This window comes from Pseudorca crassidens, chromosome 2 (genome assembly GCF_039906515.1).
Source record: "Pseudorca crassidens isolate mPseCra1 chromosome 2, mPseCra1.hap1, whole genome shotgun sequence".
Classification (NCBI taxonomy): domain Eukaryota; kingdom Metazoa; phylum Chordata; class Mammalia; order Artiodactyla; family Delphinidae; genus Pseudorca; species Pseudorca crassidens.
In genome coordinates this window covers 140,308,046-140,331,701 of record NC_090297.1, presented here as the reverse complement: position 1 = coordinate 140,331,701, position 23,656 = coordinate 140,308,046, and the positions used below count along the sequence as shown (strand labels likewise).

The 23,656-nt window shown below is 37.6% G+C and overlaps 1 protein-coding gene across 4 annotated transcripts in view; it reads right to left on the bottom strand.

The window, feature by feature from the left end:
- Positions 1-23,656, bottom strand: part of HMCN1 (hemicentin 1) — a 524,815-nt gene that overhangs the window by 250,631 nt on the left and 250,528 nt on the right. For all 4 annotated transcript variants that reach the window (XR_010941259.1, XM_067728936.1, XM_067728938.1 and 1 more), the window contains exons 16-24: positions 18,285-18,479; positions 15,548-15,643; positions 14,242-14,369; positions 12,748-12,892; positions 8,937-9,049; positions 6,844-7,003; positions 6,058-6,226; positions 2,906-3,033; positions 836-1,108 (exon numbers count right to left, since the gene is read on the bottom strand). Coding sequence is in view for 3 of the 4 variants with exons in the window: in XM_067728936.1 (XP_067585037.1) it covers positions 836-1,108; positions 2,906-3,033; positions 6,058-6,226; positions 6,844-7,003; positions 8,937-9,049; positions 12,748-12,892; positions 14,242-14,369; positions 15,548-15,643; positions 18,285-18,479 (1,407 nt within the window). In the remaining variant the exon portion in view is untranslated. The remainder of the gene's footprint in view (positions 1-835; positions 1,109-2,905; positions 3,034-6,057; positions 6,227-6,843; positions 7,004-8,936; positions 9,050-12,747; positions 12,893-14,241; positions 14,370-15,547; positions 15,644-18,284; positions 18,480-23,656) is intronic.

Genomic DNA, 23,656 nt, shown 5'->3' with positions numbered 1-23,656 from the left:
GTTCCCGCCAGTCAACAAGATTTCACTATAAACATTATCTCCTCAGAGAAGTCCTACACGACAATTCAATCTAAAGTAGCCAACTGCTGGGAGCATCACCCTATTTTAATTTTCTACACAGCACGTCTCACGATCTGTACTTGCTTGCTTTCTGCCTACTTACAGAACCGCTCACGAGAGCAGGTGTTTTACCTTTGTCACTATTTCCTCCTCACTGCCCAGATCATGACAGACGCCTGTCAGGAACTTGATAAACACCTGTTGCTTGAAGGAATAAAGATTCATCTTTTTTTTTTTTTTTTTTTTTTTCTGGCCGTGACACGTGGCCTGTAGGTTCTTAGTTCCCTGACCAGAGATCGAACCCATGCCCCCCTGCAGTGGAAGCTTGGAGCCCTAACCACTGGACCGCCAGGGAAGTCCCCAAGGATTAATATTTAAACCCTCAAAATAAGGCCTACATCATTACAGGGAACAGTGGACGTCGATTTCTAGGGATTAATATTGAGTGCAAATTACCAATGTGAGGTAAATCCTACTCCAACCCACTCTGCCCACAATTTCTTCCAAACCAAAAATAGCGGGTGGGGCACTTATCTAGGATTGTTTCCACTGTCTACATCATCCAGGGCAACTCCATTTTCAAAGGTAAACAGTTTTGTAATGTATAGTTTCGTTTCTTTCTGGAATGATTCTCCTTTCAAAGTTAACTAGAGAGTCATAAAAGTTATATAGAAATCTTCTGAAAGTGATCCAAGACCATCCAAGACTATATATTCTGTATAGACTCCAGGGTTTTTCCCCCACTGTACAAATATTTTCCTAGGCCAAAAATCACCTTGGACATGTAGCGTTATCTCCGTCTCATCACTGCCTGCTATGTTAGTAGCGACACATGTATATATGCCAGCATCGGAGAGCACAGCTTGGTCGATGCTGAATGTTCCATCTGGATGACTAATATGCTGCAGTCCATCAACCAAAATGGCGCTTCCACCTGTAAACCAGGTGATTACAGGAAGAGGTGTCCCTTGAGCACTGCATGGAATGTCCACTCTTTGACCAACTTGGACCTTCATAACTGTAGGGCCACGCTGTATCTTTGGAGGCACTGGAAACAGCAACTGAGTATTAATAATCCAAGTTTTAAAAAATTCCTCCTTTTCTCACTTTAAATGAGAGCTCCTTACCAAGAGGCATCCAGGCTCAGGCCACTTAACTAGCTGTGTGATCTAGGGCAATTCAGTGAATTTCCTGAGGGCTGTTTCCTTGATAATATAGGCAAAATAACCTCTTCAATACCAATACACTGCAAGGGTTATGGGAAATAATGAATATAAAACTCCTCATTCCAAACTCGAGGAAAAGTAAGCATTTAATGATGTCAGATTTCTTATAATATGTAAATAACTTAAGGTTTAAAGCCCTCTTAAATGGCAATCCAGTTAATTTCTATCATCTAAGTGAGCAAAACAAAAAGCATTTCTCTCCATGTATTCTTAGTTTTTGTTCTCTTTGTGGAAGGTTTAGCCAGACAGTACGAAATATTTCTAATAAAAGCTTTTGTTAATTTCAGAGAAGAAAATCAAGATAAAGCCTCTATTATTTCCCTTTATCTACATTCCTTCAGAAATTTAAATGAGATAATTTATCAAAACACTGGCAAGTAGTATTGCGTTCCACATACAAGCATTATGAACTATAATCAAGTTGACTCATAAGAATATGATTAGAATTTATGTACTTTACTTCCCTAACAAACCCCATTCCTCTGTCCTTTTGTTAAAACTTAATATTTAACCAGTATATTCTAAAGGTTTTCCCTTACAACAAACTTTTAAGTTTGATAGTACAGGCATACTTTATTTTATTTTATTGTGCTTTGGTTCATTGCACTTCACAGATACTGCAATTTTTACAAATTGAAGTTTTACGGCAACCCTGCATTGTCAAATGACGGTTAGCCTTTTTTAGCTATAAAGTATTTTTAAATTAAGGTATGTATATTATTTTAAAAGACAGAATGCTATTGCACACTTAATGGACTACAGTACAGTGTAAGCATAACTTTTATAGGCACTGGGAAACCAAAAAATTTGTGTGACTGACTTTATTGCCATATTTGCCTTATTGAGATGGTCTGGAACTAAAACAGTAATATCTCCAAGATATGCCTGTATTATTATCATCATTTTATGAAAGAGAAAATTAAATATAGAAGAGGGGAGGTAATATGCCTAATGCTAGTAAATGACAGAACTCTCATTGGATTTCATATCCCACAGTCAAGAGGACGCTACTGCAGTGATTGATCGCAGAGTGAAATCAGGTCAAAACTATTTGAGAAAATTTCTTCTGATATTTGAATGTGTGGCTTACAGTACGCGCTCACTAAGCACGTGTTGAATGAATGAGTAATTATCAATAGATAGACTATGGCAAATTGAGAGAAGAAAGCAGACTACCTAGAGAGTTTTAAAGTAGTTAAAGAATCCCAGGAGCAGAATGTTTTCAGTGGCTGAGCTCTATAAACATTGAAAATGACCATTTATATGCTATTAAGTTCTTCCTTGGGCATTCACATTCACTTCAACAAAAAGCCACCGGTCTAAACACATTTTCTTTTTTTATGGTGTATCAACAATAGTCATAAGTGACTGTAGACATCTAGTAAAATTGAGATCCAAAATTTTAATACTGTGCATCTGAGGAAAAAGGGGAGAGTTGTTTACAGAGGGCAGATAAAGATTTCAGAGTAACTGAAAGAAAATCACAAGTCTCAGATTTTAGAAAAGTTTTCTATAATTACTCTCTATACAATTTGAGGTTAATTATCAAAGAAACTGGGACAATAGGTCTCCCTGTGGCCAGTATATGCTATAGCATATGCCTTCATTTCAAAACTCACCATGGACATTTAATTTAACAGACTGAGTCACGTTCCCAGCAATATTTGTGGCAACGCAAAGATACATCCCACTATCTGAAACGCGGGTCTCAGTGATCTTCATTGAACCAGAAGGAAGGAACGCGTGTCTAAAAGAAAGAAACCAGAGAGCAGACCATAAAGTATGAGGATTTAAATATCCCCTATGCAGCTACAATTCAATGTGAAATTACTACTCTGCAAGCTCTTTTTCAAACCATTCTCCCATCTATAATGTCATTTCTATACACCTTAAAAGTCAGGAATTTTCATAATTATCAAAATTGTCTTGTGTATTCTGTATGATGTTCTTACAAATACCAAATCAGTTTTCTTTTACATTTAAATCTAATGTAAGGGCCTGACATCGTCAAATAATTGTACATCTCTCTGCTTTTCTAAGTTGCAACTTTACAAAGCAAATGTATAGTTTAATAAACTTTAAATATACTCTGAACACATTATTGCTTTTTTCTACAATGCTTCATTTAAAAGTTTAGTATCCTAAAATAAAGGCAGAAAAAGGTACATATGCCATTCTCAGATATATACTGAATATATTCCTCTTATATAGTTAGGTAAACCAGATCTACATATAAAAATGTTATTATGTTAATTGTGCTAAAATAGCTTTAACAGGGAGGGGGTCAAATAGACCTACTTACTATCAAGATTTCTCGTAAGCTAAGACAAATAAAGTGTGCTATGGGCCCAGAGACAGACAAATAGATAAACAGTTAAAGATGGAACCCCCCCCTTCAAAAAAAAGACTTAAGCATGTATGAGAACTCAACATGTAATATGCAATATCAGAGATGGTGTTACAAAAAGTCAGGAAAGGACTGACTATTCCAAAATGGTGTTGGGCAAGTGGCTCTCCACATGGGAAAAATAAATAAATAAAATTAGAGCACTACCTAATACCACACACAAAATAAAAATTCAGATGTATTAAAATCCAAAATGTGAAAACAAACTTAAAAATTGCAATAAAACATTGGAGTTCTGTTTATGATCTTCCTAAAGCAGAAATCGAAAAAAATAATAGATTAACACCTTGAGCTACATAGAAATTTTTAAATTCTGTACAACCAGACACCATACATAAACCTGAAAGGCTAGGAGTAGACTGAGAGAAGATATTTTCAACACGTACAACAAACAAAGGATTGTTATTGAGAACAAAAACCAAATTTCTACATTCAATAAGAAAAAGAGAAACAAGTCACCAGTACATTGCAGCAGGTTTAAAGAGGCAATTCACAGATAACACAAATGGCCAACAAACAAGGGAAAACATTCCAGGCTCACTAGAATTCAGTCACGTGAAAAGTAAGACAGTTGCAAGACACCATTTCACATCCAGACGAATGGCAAAAAATTTTAAGTCAGTTAACACCATGCAGTGACTATAATGTGGCAAAAGGTACACTTATATTCTGTTGATGGAAGGTAAATCAGGATTGCCCCTTCAGAAGGCAGTTAAGCACAGTCTACAAAGGTGAAAATAGTAATTCATTCTAACTAGAAATTGGGGTTCTAGGTACAAGTCGCAAAGAAACATGCATATGCATACAAAGAGAGATATAAAAAGATATTCCCTGATGGACTTCCCTGGTGGCACAGTGGTTAAGAGTCCGCCTGCCGATGCAGGGGACACGGGTTCGTGCCCTGGTTCGGGAGGATCCCACATGCCGCTGAGCGGCTGAGCCCGTGAGCCATGGCCGCTGAGCCTGCGCGTCCGGAGCCTGTGCTCCGCAACGGGAGAGGCCACAGCGGGGAGGGGCCCGCGTACCGCCAAAAAAAAAAAAAAAAAGATATTCCCTGAAAAGCCGTTTCTAAAACCAAGAAAAAGAAAAGAAGAAAATGTAGAAAGACAAAACAAACAAGAACATGAATGTCCATACACAGGGAAATGTATAAATAAAATGCAGAATATGTATATGGTAGTTAAAATGAATAAACTGAATATATGTATAAAATGGCTAAATGTTGACTCAATAAAGCAAGCAGTAGAATAATAATGTAGAACATGTTACAATGGTAAATTGAAAACAAGTACACAAAACAAAATTAAAAATAGAGAAAACAATATTCTATCCTATTTAAGGATGTATGCATAGGATATACACCAAGTCTGTGTCAGTGTTTGTGCCCCTGGGAAGGGAGAAAAGAGATTATGACTGAGGAGGGGAACAATGAAACTTCAACTTTATCTGAAATGTGGTATTTCTTCTATTCAAAAATATTCGAGGCAAATATTTTTTCAAACAAATAGTAAAGTAGTTCTTAATTGTTTACTTTCTTTCTCACCAGTGGTAGGGAAACTACTGTGGCATGAATTTATAGCTTCGTAACCATACATCAACAAGTCTAACAGACAATAGCTAGAGACTGTAATTCTTATTCCGCCAGTAACTTCTGGCATGATGTTGAGTTAAAACAGTAATTGCTACCATTCTTTGAGAACCAGAGACGGGATATGGAATGTACATTATCTTATATCATCCTTTCAGGTATTATACCCATTTTATAAACAAGAAATCTGAGGTTCAAAGAGGCCCACTGGAAAAAACTGCCTAAGTTTCAGGTAAGCTTTAAGTGGTGGAGGTAAATTAAAACTCACATCAGCATGGCAACAAAGGTTGCGCTCTTAAGGGCTCTGGCATTCTGCTTTCCACGTCACTTAGCCTATCAAATATATTGTTTCAGTGGGCCTTTATTTGTATAAGGGTTTAAGTTCAATCAAGAAGATTTTTACAAAGTCATCTAATGAAAGTCAAATCCTAGATATTAGAGAATGTATTGTGTTTTATTGCTCCTCTGGGATTACTGGAATTTTATACTATGCACTTTGCGCTAACCAGGATCTACATACAAATCCACTCCATTTTCATAACTACCTTGTAGAATGCACCAGTGGGAAATTATGTCAAAGCTGGGTGTTAGCATTTCTGCTATTAAAGAATGACTTAGAAGGTATATATATTTTCTGTAGGCTCGAATGTACGTGTAAATTATCTCAAATTTAAAAGTTTTTTTTTTTTTTGAGACATTTGAAAACCTGAACAAGTACAGTCACCTGTCCCAAGAGATTATGTTTCACATGTTTCGATTCATCCCAGGTCCCCTACCTTGGAGAGAATGGCGAGATGAGCTGGGTTTCTTTGGCCCAGGTAATTATGGGTGGGGGTAAGCTCTTCACTTCACATGGAAGTGTCACCTCTACCCCTGCAAGGACTGAGATCTCAACAGGCTTATCCTGGGACAGTCCTCGTTGATCTCCGAACACTCTGGGCCTTACTAAAATAAACACAAGTTTTGAAAGGGAAACAGTACATTGAAAACAAAGCACACTTTAATTCACACTAAAATGGGGACTACTAATATTCTTCAGTAATTTGCAAAAAGATGCTGTTTGTTCCAAAGTCTCAGGACGTATCTAAAGCTTTCCATTAACACACATCGTGAGAGCTTAAAGGAAAAGGACTAGAAAGTTTTCCTTTTTAGCTCCTTCTTTCAGAACACAATGCAGAGGTCAGCTGAAATGCCCTTTTGGAATCTAGCATCTGTAAAAGCAACCCCTCAAGGCAGAGCACTAACCAAGATATAGCTGAGGTTTGGCTTTGTTTTAACTAAGTGGTGTTTCTAAAGAGGGTTGGGTGACATAAGCATACTCCTTGGGAAAACACCATAAAATTTTTCCGAAAGGCTATACAATTCCTCTCCCTTTAAATCAGAATCTAAGTAGAGGAGATGTTGGTTGGCAGGAAAAATGCATTTTTTGTACAAAACTATAAACTTGGAAAAGTAGTTCACTTTAGGGGTACAGCCCTCTAGTAACATTATTTGGGAGAGAAATGTGAGTTTTGGCAGACAGACAGCGTCAAAGAAAAACATTCCTCCCCGAGGGCTCTCACCATAGACAGTCAGCTGCACTTTCCTTTTGGCGTAGCCGGCTGCATTGGTGGCGGTGCAGACGTACTCCCCGCTCTCCTCACCTCCAGGGGACACCACATATAGACTTCCGTCAGCCCCTGCGGAAAACTTAGCACTGCTGGTGGAAATCCGCTCGCCCTTCTGCAAAACAACACAGAGCAAAAAGTGTTTTTTAAGATAATAAAGGAGTGACTTAATGTCTGGAAGAAAAGAGAGGAAGAAAAAAATCTCTAAAGGGGAAAATACTAGATTGAAAGAATGCTAATTTGAAGAAAGCTCTTTGTAAGAAAAATTAAACAAACAATGCAAAGGTGACATTTCTTCATACCAAACTAGATCCCCTTCATTCCAAAGCTACTTAAAAGTGGAGGGGATGGGGTTTCTCTGGTGGCGCAGTGGTTGAGAGTCCGCCTGCCGATGCAGGGGACACGGGTTCGTGCCCCGCTCCGGGAAGATCCCACATGCCGCGGAGCGGCTGGGCCCGTGAGCCATGGCCGCTGAACCTGCGCGTCCGGAGCCTGTGCTCCGCAACGGGAGAGGCCACAACAGTGAGAGGCCCGTGTACCGCTATAAAAAAAAAAAAAAAGTGGAGAGGATGAGGTAGCAGCAGATGGGATGAGTGTTTATGCTAAGCCAGGTACCGTTTTGAGCACTTCACATGAATTAATTATGTTAATGCTCACAACAATCTTATGAGTAGGAACTACTACAACCCGTGTTTTACAGATGACAGCATTAAATCTGGGGGCTTGGCAGAGTAACTTGCCCAGGGCCAAACAGTCAGTCAGTGGTAGAACTGGAACTCGAACCCACGCAGGCAGGCTTGGGGGCCTAACTCTTAACTTCTGTGCATGATCCCAGCTCAAAGGCCATCCTGTAAAGAAGATTTCATTTTTACATTTCCCTAAAATGCATTAAGCTTCTACTCAGGACCAGAGACTGTGCAGTTTGGGGGATCCGCTTCACCACCATATTTTTGTGCCCAGGATGCAGAAATCTTAATCTTTCAATTTAATTTACGGATGTCAAAACCAACTTCTCTATATTTCAGAGATTTTTAGAAATATAAAATTAGATGTTATGACAAAATACTTTGGTTGTGATCCTAAATATACAAACGCCATATTTCATTATTATGCCACCATTTTATATTACTTTCCTCTACCAGATTTAATCTACAGAAAATATGCCACCTTCACGGCTGTTGAAAGATGGAAAGGACTTCCTCAGGAAATGGAAGAAGGAAGTCCTTCTTTCCTCACTGCAAGAACATAAGGAAAAGCCAGAGAACTTCACGACAGGGATACTGAGGGGGATAAATGAGTTCATCTATGTGTCTTATTTTGGCTTCCAGAAGAGCAGAGTCCTAGATAAAGATTTGGAGTCAGGAAGTTTACTTGGAAAGTGATTCCCAGGGGCTTGAAGAGGACAGTTGGAAAGTGAGGCAAGAAGGAAGGAAAGCTAATAAAGGGTTTCACTGCCCTGGTTTCCTCCGTGGCTGGGCTTACAAGCTCAGTGTGCTCGGGGCCCTCTGAGAAACTATGTAGATGCACCCCAGAAGGATTTTTCTGATAGATGAGAAGTGGGACATTTATATGGGACATCTCCCTCTCCCAGGATTTAATGTTCTTGTACTCCCTGACCACTCAGCAGGCTAAGTGGCGTTGTGGGGTTTTGGAGAAAGCCCTGAGTCCCCAAACTAGAGAGGTACATGCATGAAGAGTGACCCTGGCAGACAGCATGGAGCAGTCCACCAGAGCTGAGCTTAAGTCAAAAGGGTTTAGGGGATGTGGCAAGGAGTAAAAAAGGATCTGCTACAACATGTGAAGTGCTTAGAAAAGTCCCCGGCGCAAAGAATGTGCTGCATTAGTGTTCACTGTTGTGTTAATACTATTTAAGCATCAAGTAGTTGAATGAACTAAGGACATTTTAAGGTCCCTTCTAAGACGTATGACTATGGGTTTTCCTTTCTGTAAGGTTCTATGGTACAGTGACAAGTTCCATGTATGAAAATATTCAAATATTGTTGTAGCAACACATATTATTAACAAACATCACTAGATAAGTCATTTACCTTGGACCAGATGATAGATGGTTTGGGGATTCCACTTGCCTTGCATGGTAAAGTTACTGGAATGCCTTCAATGGTACTGAGTACCTGCTGTCCATGCTGAATGGTTGGCAGAACTGGAAAAGGAAGCAATATGCAGAATCTGAGCACCCGTCCTTCCATTTAGCCTCACAAGTTTAAAGTTGAACATTTTCAGGATACACGAATATTTCTAAAAACTAGCAAAGACAACCTTTTCTGTTAGAAACGTATGGCAATTTGTAAGGGAGTGTAATAAAGTAAATAAAATAGTTGCAATCTGAAGAATTTAATAAACACTTAAAATCAAGTAGTAAATTAAGTTGATTTTCCTAACAAAAATAAGAGAGAACTGAAGGAAATCGTATTTTCAGGAAATTCAAGCTAGAACTACAGAGTTACACGCTTAACATATCTTACACCATTCTCCATTACCCCATTAAGCTGCAGTGAGCTGACTTAACCTCACCTCCAGAGAAATGGACTGTTTAACCACTACAGATTAAATATGTCTATACACAAGAATCACTTAGCAAGCTACTAAATTTAACCTCGAAAATAGAATCTATTTTCATAAAAGGAATTCAAAAGTAAAGCTTGAAAGGTCTCAGGAGTTTACATTTAAAAGTCTAAAATACAAGATTTTAAGTCTACATATATATTTTTTTTTTGTGGTACACGGGCCTCTCACTGTTGTGGCCTCTCCCGTTGCGGAACACAGGCTCCAGACACGCAGGCTCAGCGGCCATGGCTCACGGTCCCAGCCGCTCCGTGGCATGTGGAATCTCTTCCCAGACCGGGGCACGAACCGGTGTCCCTTGCATCGGCAGGCGGACTCTCAACCACTGTGCCACCAGGGAAGCCCAGTCAATATTTTTCACTAAGAATGCATATCTTTTGACTTTAGAAAGCAACTAAAGAATTGACATTATATGATTGGAAGCAAAAGGAAAGGGAAGACTTCATCATTCTATTCTGTATATATCTGTTCATCATAACCAACTTGCATACAAAAAATTATCAATACTCAATGTTCTCAAAGTAAAGAATTTGATTAAAGAAGCTCCCAGGGACTTCCCTGGTGGTCCAATGTTAAAGAATCTGCCTTCCAATGCAGGGGACATGGGTTCCATCCCTGATCAGGGAACTAAGATCCCACATGCCACAGGGCAACTAAGCCCACGTACCACAACTACTGAGCCCGGGTGCCTCAACTAGAGAGAAGCCTGTGTGCCACAAACTACAGAGCCCATGCATTCTGGAACCCACGCACCACAACTAGAGAAGAGAAAACCTGCACACCACAGCTAGAGAGAAGCCCGCGCTCCACAACGAAGAGCCTGTGCGCTGCAACAAAAGATCCCGCATGCCTCAACGAGGATCCCGCATGCTGCAACTAAGACCCGACGCAGCCAAATAAAATTAATTAATTAATTAATTAAATAAATAATAAATCTTTAAAAAAAAAAAAAAGCTCCCATACGTGAAAGTACCTAACATAGCGCAAGGAACGTAATGAAAGCCCAATATATACCAGGAATTTCCTTTCCTTCCCCCAGAAAGATGAGACTGGAGCTGTTCCCTAGAGCTCAAGCACTCACTGTGGCTCTTGTTTTTAAGTCAAATTTCTCTAGAATTATCCCAGCTACCCTGGTGTAGAAGTTTGCCAGAACAAGAGAAACCAGAGACCTCAGTGCAAAAGCTTCCTTTTGAAAGGCTTAGATGAGCTTTGCTACATCCTTGTATTTTCCTAAGGCTGGGATTATTCTTTAGATCATATCTTCTTAAAGAATTGGCAGTAAATCCTTGTATTTTCCTAAGGCTGGGATTATTCTTTAGATCATATCTTCTTAAAGAATTGGCAGTAAATTCCCAGCTCAATGTCAGGCTGCTCTCTAAAGTGAGAAATTTAATTTCTAGAATCATCATGGAATAGTCAACTTTCAACTTTGCTGTCATTTTATGGCAACATGGAATAAGCCATTTTCTTAAATACATATTCAGTTCGACAGCTATAAAGGCAAGTGGCAAATTTAGGCAACGGTTTTCAAATCTGATGACATTTGAGTATGGAAGAGTTTTTCTTTCCAGATTGTCAATCTATGTAAATCAACATGACAATTAAATAGTTTGTCATTTTAATTTGCACATATTTATATGGGCATTCGTTAATTCAATTCTTCTAAGAATTCTTTGAGAGCCTTTGATTTACAATGTGGTGTTAATTTCTACTGTACAGCAAAGTGACTCAGTTATACATATATATATACATTCTTTTTTTAATATTCTTTTCCATTATGGTTTATCTCAGGATATAATAAATACTCTTAAAAGTGGAGAGGCAGAGTGATGAAATTAACATAAATACAGAGGTATACAGAATTTGTGATACTGGATCACATCCAACTCAAAGGCAAATCTGTCCTCTAAATAGCTGTTTGGTTTAGTTCACGTCAAATGCTGGGTTAATTTTTCTAAATCTTATTAACTAAATCAGTTACTCATTTTGGCCTAAGATGGATGAAACGATGTTGTGAAATGACCTTTTAAACTTAACTGTTAAAATTTTTTGCATCTTGATAAACCACATCATTGGTTCATCCGTCTTCTCCATACTCCTCGGATCTGGCAGACATCACAACTAATCATGTCACTCTTTCACCCAAGTGAAAATTTATATCAGAATTCTTCTCAACACAATATTCTAGGCAGTTGCTAGATGCCAAAGGGAGATGACATGAATGCATTTCTACCGTAGATTCTCAAACTGGTCCATAAGCACCCTCCGCAAAATGTATGGACTGATCTTCTTTAAAAAATAGTTAAACACAGCTATACCCAATTTGACATTATGTATTTACTCAACTCATTTAATGTTACTTTGGTATTTCTTCAAGAATATCTCACATAATGTTGGTGGAGATTGGTACAAGATTGGCATAGGACTGAAAGAGGTAGAAGAGGCTATTTACAATGAGAAGCACACATTAAAAAGATGTCCTGTATCCACTGAAAATTTCAACAGAACAAGCAAAATTTGGAAATTACTGGATTCTCCAATCCAGGCCCTAAAAAAGACTGAATCAACTACTAAAAATAAATGTTCTATTCTACTTTTATCCCTGTACACAGAGCTAGTTTTTAATACAACACTTTAAAAAGCAAAGTCTTTAAAGGAGATATACAAAAGAAGTTACGACAATTTCTTAAGCTATGAAGCTGTTATTTATTGAGATGTAAAAAGTTGGGAACGGTTACTCACGAATGGAAAAAAGATGGTTTCTGGATTTTTTTATTTGTGACCTTTAAGTTACTTAACACGCAAAAAGATTGTTTGGAGCACATGAAGTGGCCTTTAGAAAAGTTTAGGTCATTTCTAGCAAACACACAAAGGGGTCATTAGTAAGAAAATGCTTGTGGCACAATCCGAGAAGAAGAGGCAATTTGGATGGCACAGTAAGTTCAGCTTTCCTGAAATTAAAATGTACTTTTAAACATAACTCTTTGAGAGCTGAGTTCACTTTTATCAATTAAGAAACCACTTACAAAAGCCCCTGGAGAGACTCAGCAAGTGACTCCCAATAATGTCCTTTTGTATATACAGAAAAGGGAAATCTGGAAACAGGCTTAACAATGTAAATATTGTTCAAGAAATAAGGCTTTTTGTTAAGAATAACAATTAGGAAAGATATCTGCTTCTTAAAACTACAAGAACAGAGTTATTTGATTTAAAGATATGAACCCAGCCTTGAACATGGTTTGGAAGGAAAAGAATTATGATGGGTGCGCCTCTTACCATGCACGTCCACAGTGGTAGTTTTGCTAATGGTTCCAGCAACATTACTGGCCACACAAGTATACTCGCCCCCGTCCTGCAGCCGAGCTCTTTCAACATGGAGACTCCCGTCACTGCGTACAGTGATGTAAGGATTTTGGACCAACTTGAAGGAAAAAAAAAGTCATTTTTAATTAAACAGGCAATATTGTGTAAGCCCAAAACAGATCTGCTTTCTTCTCCAACTGGGTTATTAAATGTGTTATAAAATAACAAAATATTTTAACACCCTTAAGTGAAAAATGATGAGAATAAAATGTTACCAAGAGTAGCATCAATTGTATGTCACTGTGATATACCACCAAAAATCCTATCCACTAACATCTGTCAGAATTATGCACATATTGGAAAGGGAAAGAAATAGAAACAACACGAATTCCCTGTTTCTGTAATTTTTGTTATCACGAAGGACCCAAATTTCACTTTTACTTTTGGCTTAATTTGTTCTTTTTCAAGAAGGCTTTACTACCACTTCCAAGCCATCTGACATTTTCATTCTGGCAAAGAGGCATCATTCAAGCTGAGAGAATGTGACTTAATCTCAACATGCACCCTTTTCAGTGACAGATACAAATAATATTAGAGGGCAATGTATGATATAGGAACTGCATGAGAGAAGGCTGACAACGGTTTCCGTTAAGAATCATCACCTCTAACTCTGTAACATTTATGCATTTTATTCAATCATAGGGTACTTTAGTGCTCAAACAGTATCATCCTATGTTATAAGGGCATTTATTATTGAGTGAGGTGCACTCATTTTTCTCAGGTTTTTATGCAAATACAAACAATTTTACATCTTATCCCATGGAATCAATTCACTTTTAATTGGTACTTCAATAAGGGAGTAAGTCTAAATACTCTGGAAAATGGAAGGAAAAATGCTCTGGACTAGGTGAAAATTTATTGCTATAGATAGCATGTTTACAGAATAATTCCTTACAACCGTGAAAATTTTTCGCATTCCTTCATAATCAAAAGTTATGCATTGAAAAATGACACAAAGTAGATCCACATTTTAAAATAGTTCACAATAAAAGAACGTTTGACGATAACAATAAAGATTAATATATAAAATGAAAGAATGTTATGAGAATATTAACATTTTATTATGTCCTGCAAAGAAGGATATAAAATATTTAAATCCTATGGGAAAAAACTTCATACTTGCTTCAGTTATTACATATTCTGAAGAGAGTTTACTAGTTACAAAATTATAAAAATTACACCATTGACTATTTCTCCATCATATTAATTTCAAAATAATATGAACTGCATAAACATGTTAATACTGAAGAAAAGTTTTGGTACACTTAAAAAATATATGTCTGTGTATTTATTACATTAAAATTTCAATGTTTGGAATACATTGCCTCTTACACAAGAGGCAATATATGAATATGAATTCATATTACGCAAGAGGAATATGAATGCATGGATTTAAAATGTTCTTACCATGGCTGAGTTCTTAATCCACCGACGTTCTGGAATGGGATTTCCAGCCAATAGAACACAAGGCAAAGTCAGCTGCTGTCCTTCAATTACACTGGTCACTGAAGGGCTGATTCCGATGAGTGGAGCAACTAAATCAGAGAAAGAACACAGGCACTGTCAATGCTATTTCATCCAAAGGAAAGCAAACTCTTTTATAGGCAAAGATGACTACTAATTATGCTATTAGAAATGGAGTTTTCAAGAACAAGATTTTTAAATGTACATGGGTATGAATTGGAAGATAGAGATAAAGGACCCTTCTAAGCAGAGGGAATGGCAAGAGGACAGGTAATAGCAAAGAAGTAGAGAAAGTAAAAAAGAATAAGTCTATGGCATGAAAGGGCAGAAAAGTCAAGCCAAGAAATTTGCAATGTATTCAAATGGAGAGTGACTGAAAGCATGGATAAATAGAAGAGTGGAATCATCAGAACCATTTCCAGGAAATATCAATCTGAGAACTTACCGGACAAGGGAAAAGTGGAAGGGATGAGATTAGTGAGGAGGCTGTCATAACAGCTCAGGCAAATAAAATGAGGTGGACTCTTAGATGGAAATCAGGGAAGTAATTCTACATAAATCAAAGCAAAATCTCTAAGAGAGTCTTCTTGGAAAATTTAAATATACGTAGATGAATTAAGGGAGATACATAAAGAAAATTTTATAGAAGTGTATTAATGAGATTTAAAAATCACAATAAATGGTGTAAGAATTTAAACAATGTAGGACTAGTGCATAAATAGAACTCCAAGGAACAGACATAAGATTATAAATTTAGCATGTGACCAAATGGGTATTTTACTCAGTGGGAAGAGAACATGCAATAAAAATATTAAAACAAGTGTCTTACTACTTGGAAATAACGGATATTATATTCTTACTTCATATCATACACAGAAATAATTCCATGTGGACTACAATGATAAGTGTAAAGAAAAGAACTAGAAAAGCACACCACCAACATGTGTGTGTTGTGTGTGTGTGTGTGTGTGTGTGTGTGTTCTCATACTTAAGACTTAAATGAATTTATTCAATTGACCTTCATTTCTTCAAATGAAAGATAAGGAGCTTGAAGAGGATGATCTCTATTTCCAGTTCTAACATCATGAAATATGAAATAGGGTGGGGAGAAGGAAGGCTAATGTAGTAATCAGATGTTTACCTGGGGTTTTTTTTTGTTTGTTTTTAATGGTACAGGCAAGAGATGACGTACTAAGAGGAGTCTGATGTTTTCAAAAAGTGTGGTGTCTAAGTACTTAATTGATCTTACCAAGTCCTGTCACTGTTACTGTTGCCTGGGACTGGATCTTTCCAAACTGGTTTTCAGCTTCACAAATATATGTTCCTTTATCACTTGCCCATAAGTCTAAAAAGAAGAGATTATTTACTCATTCAACATCATCTGTGGAGCATTAACTATGTGCCAGGCACCGTGCTTGTGATCTGGTAGTTCCCATTCTAGGGGAGGAGACATACCTTGAAAGCAACAATCGTATCACAGTGTGCTGACTGCTCTAATTTGAGCTTCAGACAATGAGCTATGGGGGCACAGAGACAGAAGTGACTGATGGCACAAGGAGGAGTTCGGGAAGGATTCACATAGGAGGTAATACCTAAGCTGTATCTGAAACAGTAGGTAGAACAGAGGAAGGGCAGTCCAAACCTAATGGGCTGCAAAGGCAAGAGCATGACTTGAAAACTCATGGTCTGTTCAAAGAATGGAAAGCTGCAGTACCACCCTGGGGGCGTGTGGAGGTTTGCAGGGGAGACTGCTTTCATTGGTCCAATGATCAGGGGAGTCTACTGGCAGAAACTAGGGAGACAATGCATGGGGGGGATTCACGAAAGGAACAATATCCCAGGTTCGCCAAGACTTTTGAAGGCCCCACTGGAAATTTATGGATGTGATGACTTTGTTCATAATTATTTGAGCCTACAACCTAATTCTGTATAAGTGGAAGAAAGAAAGAACTCTTGCAAGAATTGCCCGCCATTTCAGAAAATCACTTCACCAGCCTGGAGTTTTTGAGTCATCAATCCCATATTTCTGTATCAGTCTACATTTTAGCTCTCAAATTCATGGTGATATACATAACATGTATACATATTGTATGAGCATTGCCAGAGTATTATCTATTTAAATACATATTATTTTAATAAAAATTACTTTCCTTTGTTTTCCTTTGTACTATATTTTGCATGTTAAAATAATTTTTATTATGTACGTTGATCAAATACATAGAATTTTCAGAATAATAAAAAGGATATTTATAAAATATTTAAAATTAAAGAGTGTGTTAGGGGACTAGGATGAGGATCGCTGGGTTACAGGCCGTGTGGGCACAGTCAGGAGCCTGAAGATGAAGAGGTAGCCTGGTGCCTTATAAAACAGCAAAGTTTTACCTTATGAGCAACTGGGGTGTCAAGAGAAGATTTTTAAATAGGGGATTGATCGTCACCTTTGCAACTATCTTAACTAAAATAGGCACAGTTTAATCTATTGATAAGACATTGGCAGAGAAAAACGCAGCTTTCCATTATGAATAGTTCCATACTATCCCAAATAAAGAGCAGTGACCAAGTTTCTACTCTGTTAACCACATGCATATAACTGCAGAACTGCATCTGGTAAGCACAGTGTTCACTCTCAAAATTAGCAAACATTCATTTGCCAAGGAAAGCTCAGCAAATCACCTAGTTAATAAGTTATACATTGTTTCTAACCAAGGTAGTCTCCATATTATCAACTCGGGCTAATTTCTGTAGAAATACAAAATACCAGTGAGAGCTAAGTTTCTCATCACTAGTTTCCTTTTAGATGATTTAGTTTGAACAACTGGGCAACCATCGGTGAATACACTGCCCTCCTTTATTCTTACTTTTCTTTCATTTCTGCTAACTGATTTGTTTTCAGGTCTCATTTGTTTCCCTCTGGGTTGTTTCTCATCACCACCATCACCCTACCTACATGATCCTCCCCATTCTTCCCTCCCGCTCCTGTCTCATATCCTGCAGGGGAGCTGTTCTCAAACAGTACTTTCACATGCCTTTTCGTGCCTATGAAGCTTGGGGGTCTATTTTCTACCTCACCAACTACATTTCTTCACCTGCACATTTCAGTTCCTGCACAATCTGACCCAATCTAATGAGTAATTCTGGTAGGTACTTCTGTGATCATCCACTCTGACAGCAGACTGTAAAATGCCTGAGTGAGGAACCCCATATTTGACTTGTCTTCACCTAGCACAGAGCTGTAAGCACTTGTAATTAGACAGTTTAATTTGTATTGAAAGTTTAAGTGGCTAATGCACATTTAATGTTGTTAATAAACATGAAAATCACTTATTGGGGGCTTTCTACAAAATACCCTAAAAATGCAATTTTATTAAAAAAAATCAATTAATCATCTAAATGTTTTTACTCCTCTGGTGCCAGTATCTAAATATTCTTAACAATATTTGAAAAAGTACTAAGGGTTTACAAATATCTGAATGCTTAATAGCTTACAGGTAAAAGTTTGGGATGATGGCATATTTGACTTTTTAAAAAATGTTTGGCTCCAGATAGATATAGCTTTTAATCAAAAATTTTTGATAGTGTATAGTGTCCCTATGTGGTTATGTATTCTTGGCCCAAAATTAACATTAACTAACTACTAGTAATATTTTACCTTTCTATACAACAGGTGGTACAAGAGTCAATAAAATGTGATTACTTATCCACCTACAGGCCCAGGAGACTCTATTTGCAGTAAGAAACAATGAGATATGAAGAAAGTCATATTGCTTCATAAATCTATATGATATAGTAATGACATAAAATTGAATAAAATGTTATTCATTTATGACAATTCCTAGATATGAGTTCAGTATTATTTTAAAATGAAATGCAACAAACAAAATATGTTGGCACGATTAATTCACTATTTTAAACATAGCAACACCTATGTATAAAAATGTATAATTTATATGTATATATTTGTATAAAATATATTTCCTTTAACCTACTTGAAATAAAGAGAGCTCCTGTTCTTAGTTGGCTGATGGAACTCACTGAAAAAGGTCTTGAGTAGATGGGCATGTTGTCTAATCTTCGCCATTTAATCTTTGGTTCTGGATAACCCTGGACATAGCAAGGTAATGTCACATTTGAGCCAATTTCCATAGACACATCAGCAGGTTCTTGTATAAAAACTGGAGGTGCTAGAAGATATTTAAAATGAAAAAGAGTGGTCATTGGTATAGTATACATGTGCATTAAATATAAATTATTAAACTATCAACAGATTGAATTCAAATCAAATCATAGTTCATATAATATTATAAATATATGCTTTAAGTATTCCTGTCTGCTATTGAAATAGATTTTTTAAATAAATGAATAGAGCAACAAAGAAGTTCAACTATTTCCTTAAAGTGATAAGATGGAAAGGGTGGGAATTTAAATCAAGATTTCCTTAACTAAAGGGAATCTTTCATTTTTGGAATTTGCTTTCAATTTTAGTTTATGCCATACTCCTCAAAACTTAAAATTTTCTTACAAATAAGTCTGCCTTGCAATGAAATATTTTTGACACTTTCCAAAACTTACTTCTTTAGGCTGAATTTTTAAATAAACTAATTATATCAGAGTTCATTCTTCAATAGATCACCATATAACAAGGTAACAGTATTTAATCTTAAATTATATTCTTGGTGTATATCACATTCTTGCTTCTCAATATCTTTCACATTTTTTTTTGCATTTTTGAGTTAAAGAAATTGAAGCTTGAGAATCAATAATTCAAATTAAAGTAACAGAATAGCATTTGATAAATGGAGAATACGGAGTGCTTAATATTAGAGCTAAGAAATGATTCAGAAATTATAAAATTATAATTAAGAAGTCTACACTTATCTACATAATTTAGGTAACCACAGAAGCCAGGGGGAAAAAATCAGAGGTAACAGGCATACCCTGGAAAACAGAGGAATGCAATATAGGGAGGATGCTGTCAGAAGGCCCAAATAGATGAGGCGCTCAGTATGTCCCACGGAACTTATGAGTAATAATGTTTGAGGTATCAGGCAAGGAGAAATACATAAGATACTACTAGAGGTAACAGATGAAACCTGCTCTTGTAGGACTCTAAGAGGAAGTACCCTAGGGATGTCTCCTTGATAATGTCAAGATTAAACAATGGTTAGGAACTACAACAACTATCACTTATAGAGCCAGAGACTCTGTTAAGTCCTCTTCATTAATTACCTCATTTGATCTTCAAAATATCCCTATGAGGTAGGTACTGTTATTACCCCAATTTTATAAAACTGAGACAGAGATAGTTAATTTGCTAAGTGTCACATGGAGTTGAACAGTGGAACTAGGATTGAAAACTAGGTTGATCCGACTCCAAAGTTACAATTCTTTATCATTTTATCAGCCTCCCCTTTTCCATGGGTTCTTATAACTGCCCATACTCAAGCTGGTTTTCAGGCTAGTAAGAATGGGTGTAGAGATCACTTCTCTCCCTTCTCAACAGGAATTCTGGGACTTGGATGTACAGCTGTCTCCCAAGTAGCATTAGTGCTTTATTAGCCTGGGCCAAACGACCTCCTTTAACTTTACAGCCACATTTTCGATTATTTCTCCATACAAATCTTATTCTCTGGACAATCAGAACTTACTCGTCTCCAGTCAAGGATGGACCTTTCCGAAATCAGCAACTGTGTTACCACCACCCCTTTCAAATGTGATGTCTGCTGTTGATTCTCTGGCTACTGAAATACTGACAATTCTTGAAGGCAGTTCAAAAGGCCCTTCCGCAATGCCATCTCTTACCATCCTAAAGGGATATGATTTCTTCCCTCTCTGAGCTTTCACAGAACTCACTCTACACCACTCTCACGGCAATGGCTAGATTCAGCCTCTTACTAGACTATATGTTTGACTTCCCCCAGAGAATTTATATTTGTAACCACATTTTTACCTTTTATGGCAACTAACATGGTACTTTGTGTATTATACATGGCTGCTAGATATTTGTGAATGATTGAATCAATATTAAAACACTTCAACAATAACCTTGTGTGTGTGTGCATTAAGTGTATATGATGATAACAACATTGATCCAGTACATTTGAACTTGCAGTTTTGAAGAAACATGGCAATTTCAGAAGTGTAATTGTTTGTTTTTTGAAACTACATAAAATTAAGTTAAATACTACAGTTGAGCAATATGTTTTTAAAAAGAAGTTATGTACCTGTGTTTAGATTTCTCTTACATATATATGGGAATTTGACTAATAAAAAATAATAGGTAAAATAAACATATTTAAAAAATAGTTTAGAAAGCAGCTGACTCTGTGCTTATCTTACGTGTGTAAGGCCTACTTACTTTTCTCTGGAGTGATACTAGTCATTTATTCCAGAGCCAGCTGCTTGTCTGAAACAGAGAGGTATAAAAATCCCAGGATATGTTAGGCTCAGAGTGTGAACAGGTGAATATGGAGATTAGAAAGAAAATAAATTCCAGAAGAGCAAAAAGATATGCAGAAGTCTGGGATTGTTCAAGTGCTGGGGAGGAAACCAAGCTTACTGACATAAAGAACAAGGCCATCAGTGAAAATGGAGACAAAATGACAATGTTCAGATGTAAGAAAGCCAAGAACAACTAGATTTAAAAAGGATAGGGGGCAGAGTCAAGATGGCGTGTGGAAAGACATCGAGTTAGCATCTCCCCACAACTAGGGTGCCTGCCAGTGGCTGGTGAAGGACCCTGACACCTAAGGAGATGGGAGGAACCCCCAAGTGAACCAATAGGACGTGGGGGGACAGAGGGGGCAGAAGAAGTAGAGGCCAGACAGGATTGGCACCCCTGAGGCTGGGGAGATCAGGAGAGGCAGGTGGGAGGGGCCCTCCGGGAGGAGCAGGAGAAGAGAGGAGGGCATTTGCCCCGCCCACTTGAGTCCAGGAAGCCTGCTGGGCTCCCAGGTGAGGTTCCCCACCCTCTGAGACCAGGGATGGGGGGCAGGCCTGGGCCACTTCTGTTCCTTGAGCCTAAGCCCCAGCCCCCGACAGCCCCCAGGGCCTATTCCAGCCCTGTGGGTCCTAAGCATAGGCGCTGCCCACCGCCCAAACCTCACCCTTGCTTAGGTCCCGCCCTCCACAGCCAAGGTCTTTACCCCCCTTTTTCTTTCTTTCTTTCTTTCTTTCTTTTTTTTTTTTTCCCTTTCCCTCCTCTTTTTCCCTATTGTGGTACTGATGTACCTTCCACTTGTTGATTCATCTAGATTTTTATATTCTTTCTAACATATCTGTTATTTCCTAGCCTAATTTTATTTTTCACTTTGTTATTGTTCCCTCTTTTTTTCTTTCTTTCTTTCTTTCTTTTTTTTTTTTTGCCACCCCATGCAGCTTGTGAGATGTTGGTTCATGAGCCAGGGGTTGGGCTGAAGCTCCTGCAGTGTGAACTCCGAGTCTGAACCACTGGACTAACAGAGAATAGGGGTATTCCCTCAGACCCTAGGGAATATTCATTGGAGTGAGGTCTCACAGAGGTTCTCAACTCAGCACCAAGAACAAGCTCTACCCAACAGCCTACAAACTCCAGTGTTGGAAGCCTCAGGCCAAACAACCAGTAAGACAGGAACACAATCCCACCCATTTAAAAACAAACAAACAAACAAACAAAAACATGAGATGGCAAAAAATATGTCACAGCTGAAGAAGCAAGGTAAAAACCTACAAGACCAAATAAATGAAGAGGAAATAGGCAATCTACCTGAAAAAGAATTCAGAGTAATGATAGTAAAGATGATCCAGAAACTCAGAAATAGAATGAAGGCACAGACTGAGAAAATACAAGAAATGTTTAACAAAGATCTAGAAGAACTAATGAACAAACAAACAGAGATGAACACCACAATAACTGAAATGAAAAAAACACTGGAAGGATTCGATAACAGAATAACTGAGGCAGAAGAACGAATAAGTGAGCTGAAGACAAGATGGCTGAAATAACTGCCGAGGAGTAGAATAAAGAAAAAAGAATGAAAAGAACTGAAGACAACCTTGGAGACCTCTGGGACGACACTAAATGCACCAACATTCGAATTATAGGGGTCCCAGAAGAAGAAGAGAAAAAGAAAGGGTGTGAGAAAATATTTGAAGAGATTACAGTTGAAAACTTCCCTAACACGGGAAAGGAAATAGTCACCCCAGTCCAGGAAGCACAGAGAGTCCCATACAAGGTAAACCCTAGGAAAAACACATCAAGACACATATTAATCAAACTAATAAAAATTAAATCAAAGAAAAAATATTAAAAACAGCAAGGGAAAAAACAAAAAATAACATACAAAGGAATCCCCATAAGGTTATCAGCTGATTTTTCAGCAGAAACTCTGCAGAAGGCAGTGGAAGGATATACGTAAAGTGATGAAAGAGAAAAACCTACAACCAAGATTACTCTCCCCAGCAAGGATCTCATTCCGATTCAATGGAGAAATCAAAAGCTTTTCAGACAAGTGAAAGCTAAGAGAACTCAGCACCACCAAACCAGGTTTACAACAAATGCTAAAGAAACTTCTCTAGGCGGGAAACACAAGAGAAGAAAAAGACCCACAAAAACAAACCCCAAACAATTAAGAAAATGGTAATAGGAATATACATATTGATAATAACCTTGAATGTAAATGGATTAAATGTCCCAACCAAAAGACACACACTGGCAGAATGCATACAAAAAAAGACCCATATATATGCTGTCTGCTAGAGACCCACTTCAGACCTAGGGACACGTACAGACTGAAAGTGAAGGGATGGAAAAAGATATACCATGCAAATGGAAATCAAAAGAAAGCTGGAGTAGTAATACTCGTATCAGATAAAATAGACTTTAAAATAAAGACTGTTTTAAGAGATAAGGAGGGACACTACATAATGATCAAGAATCAATCCAAGAAGATATAACAACTATAAATGTTTATGCACCCAACATAGGAGCACCTCAATACATAAGGCAAATGCTAATAACCAGGAAAGGAGAAATCGACAGTAACACAATAATAGTATGGGACTTTAATACCCCACTTACACCAATGGACAGATCATCCAAACAGAAAATAAATAAGGAAACACAAGCTTTAAATGACACAATAGACCAGATAGGTTTAATTGATATTTATAGAACGTTCCACGCAAAAGTGGCAGAATACACTTTCTTCTCAAGTGCAGCCAGAACACATCTTCTCCAGGATCACATCTTGGGTCAAAAATCAAGCATTGGTAAATTTAAGAAAATTGAAATCATATCAAGCATCTTTTCTGACCACAATGCTATGAGATGGAAACCAATTACAGGAAAAAAACTGTAAAAACCATAAATACATGGAGGCTA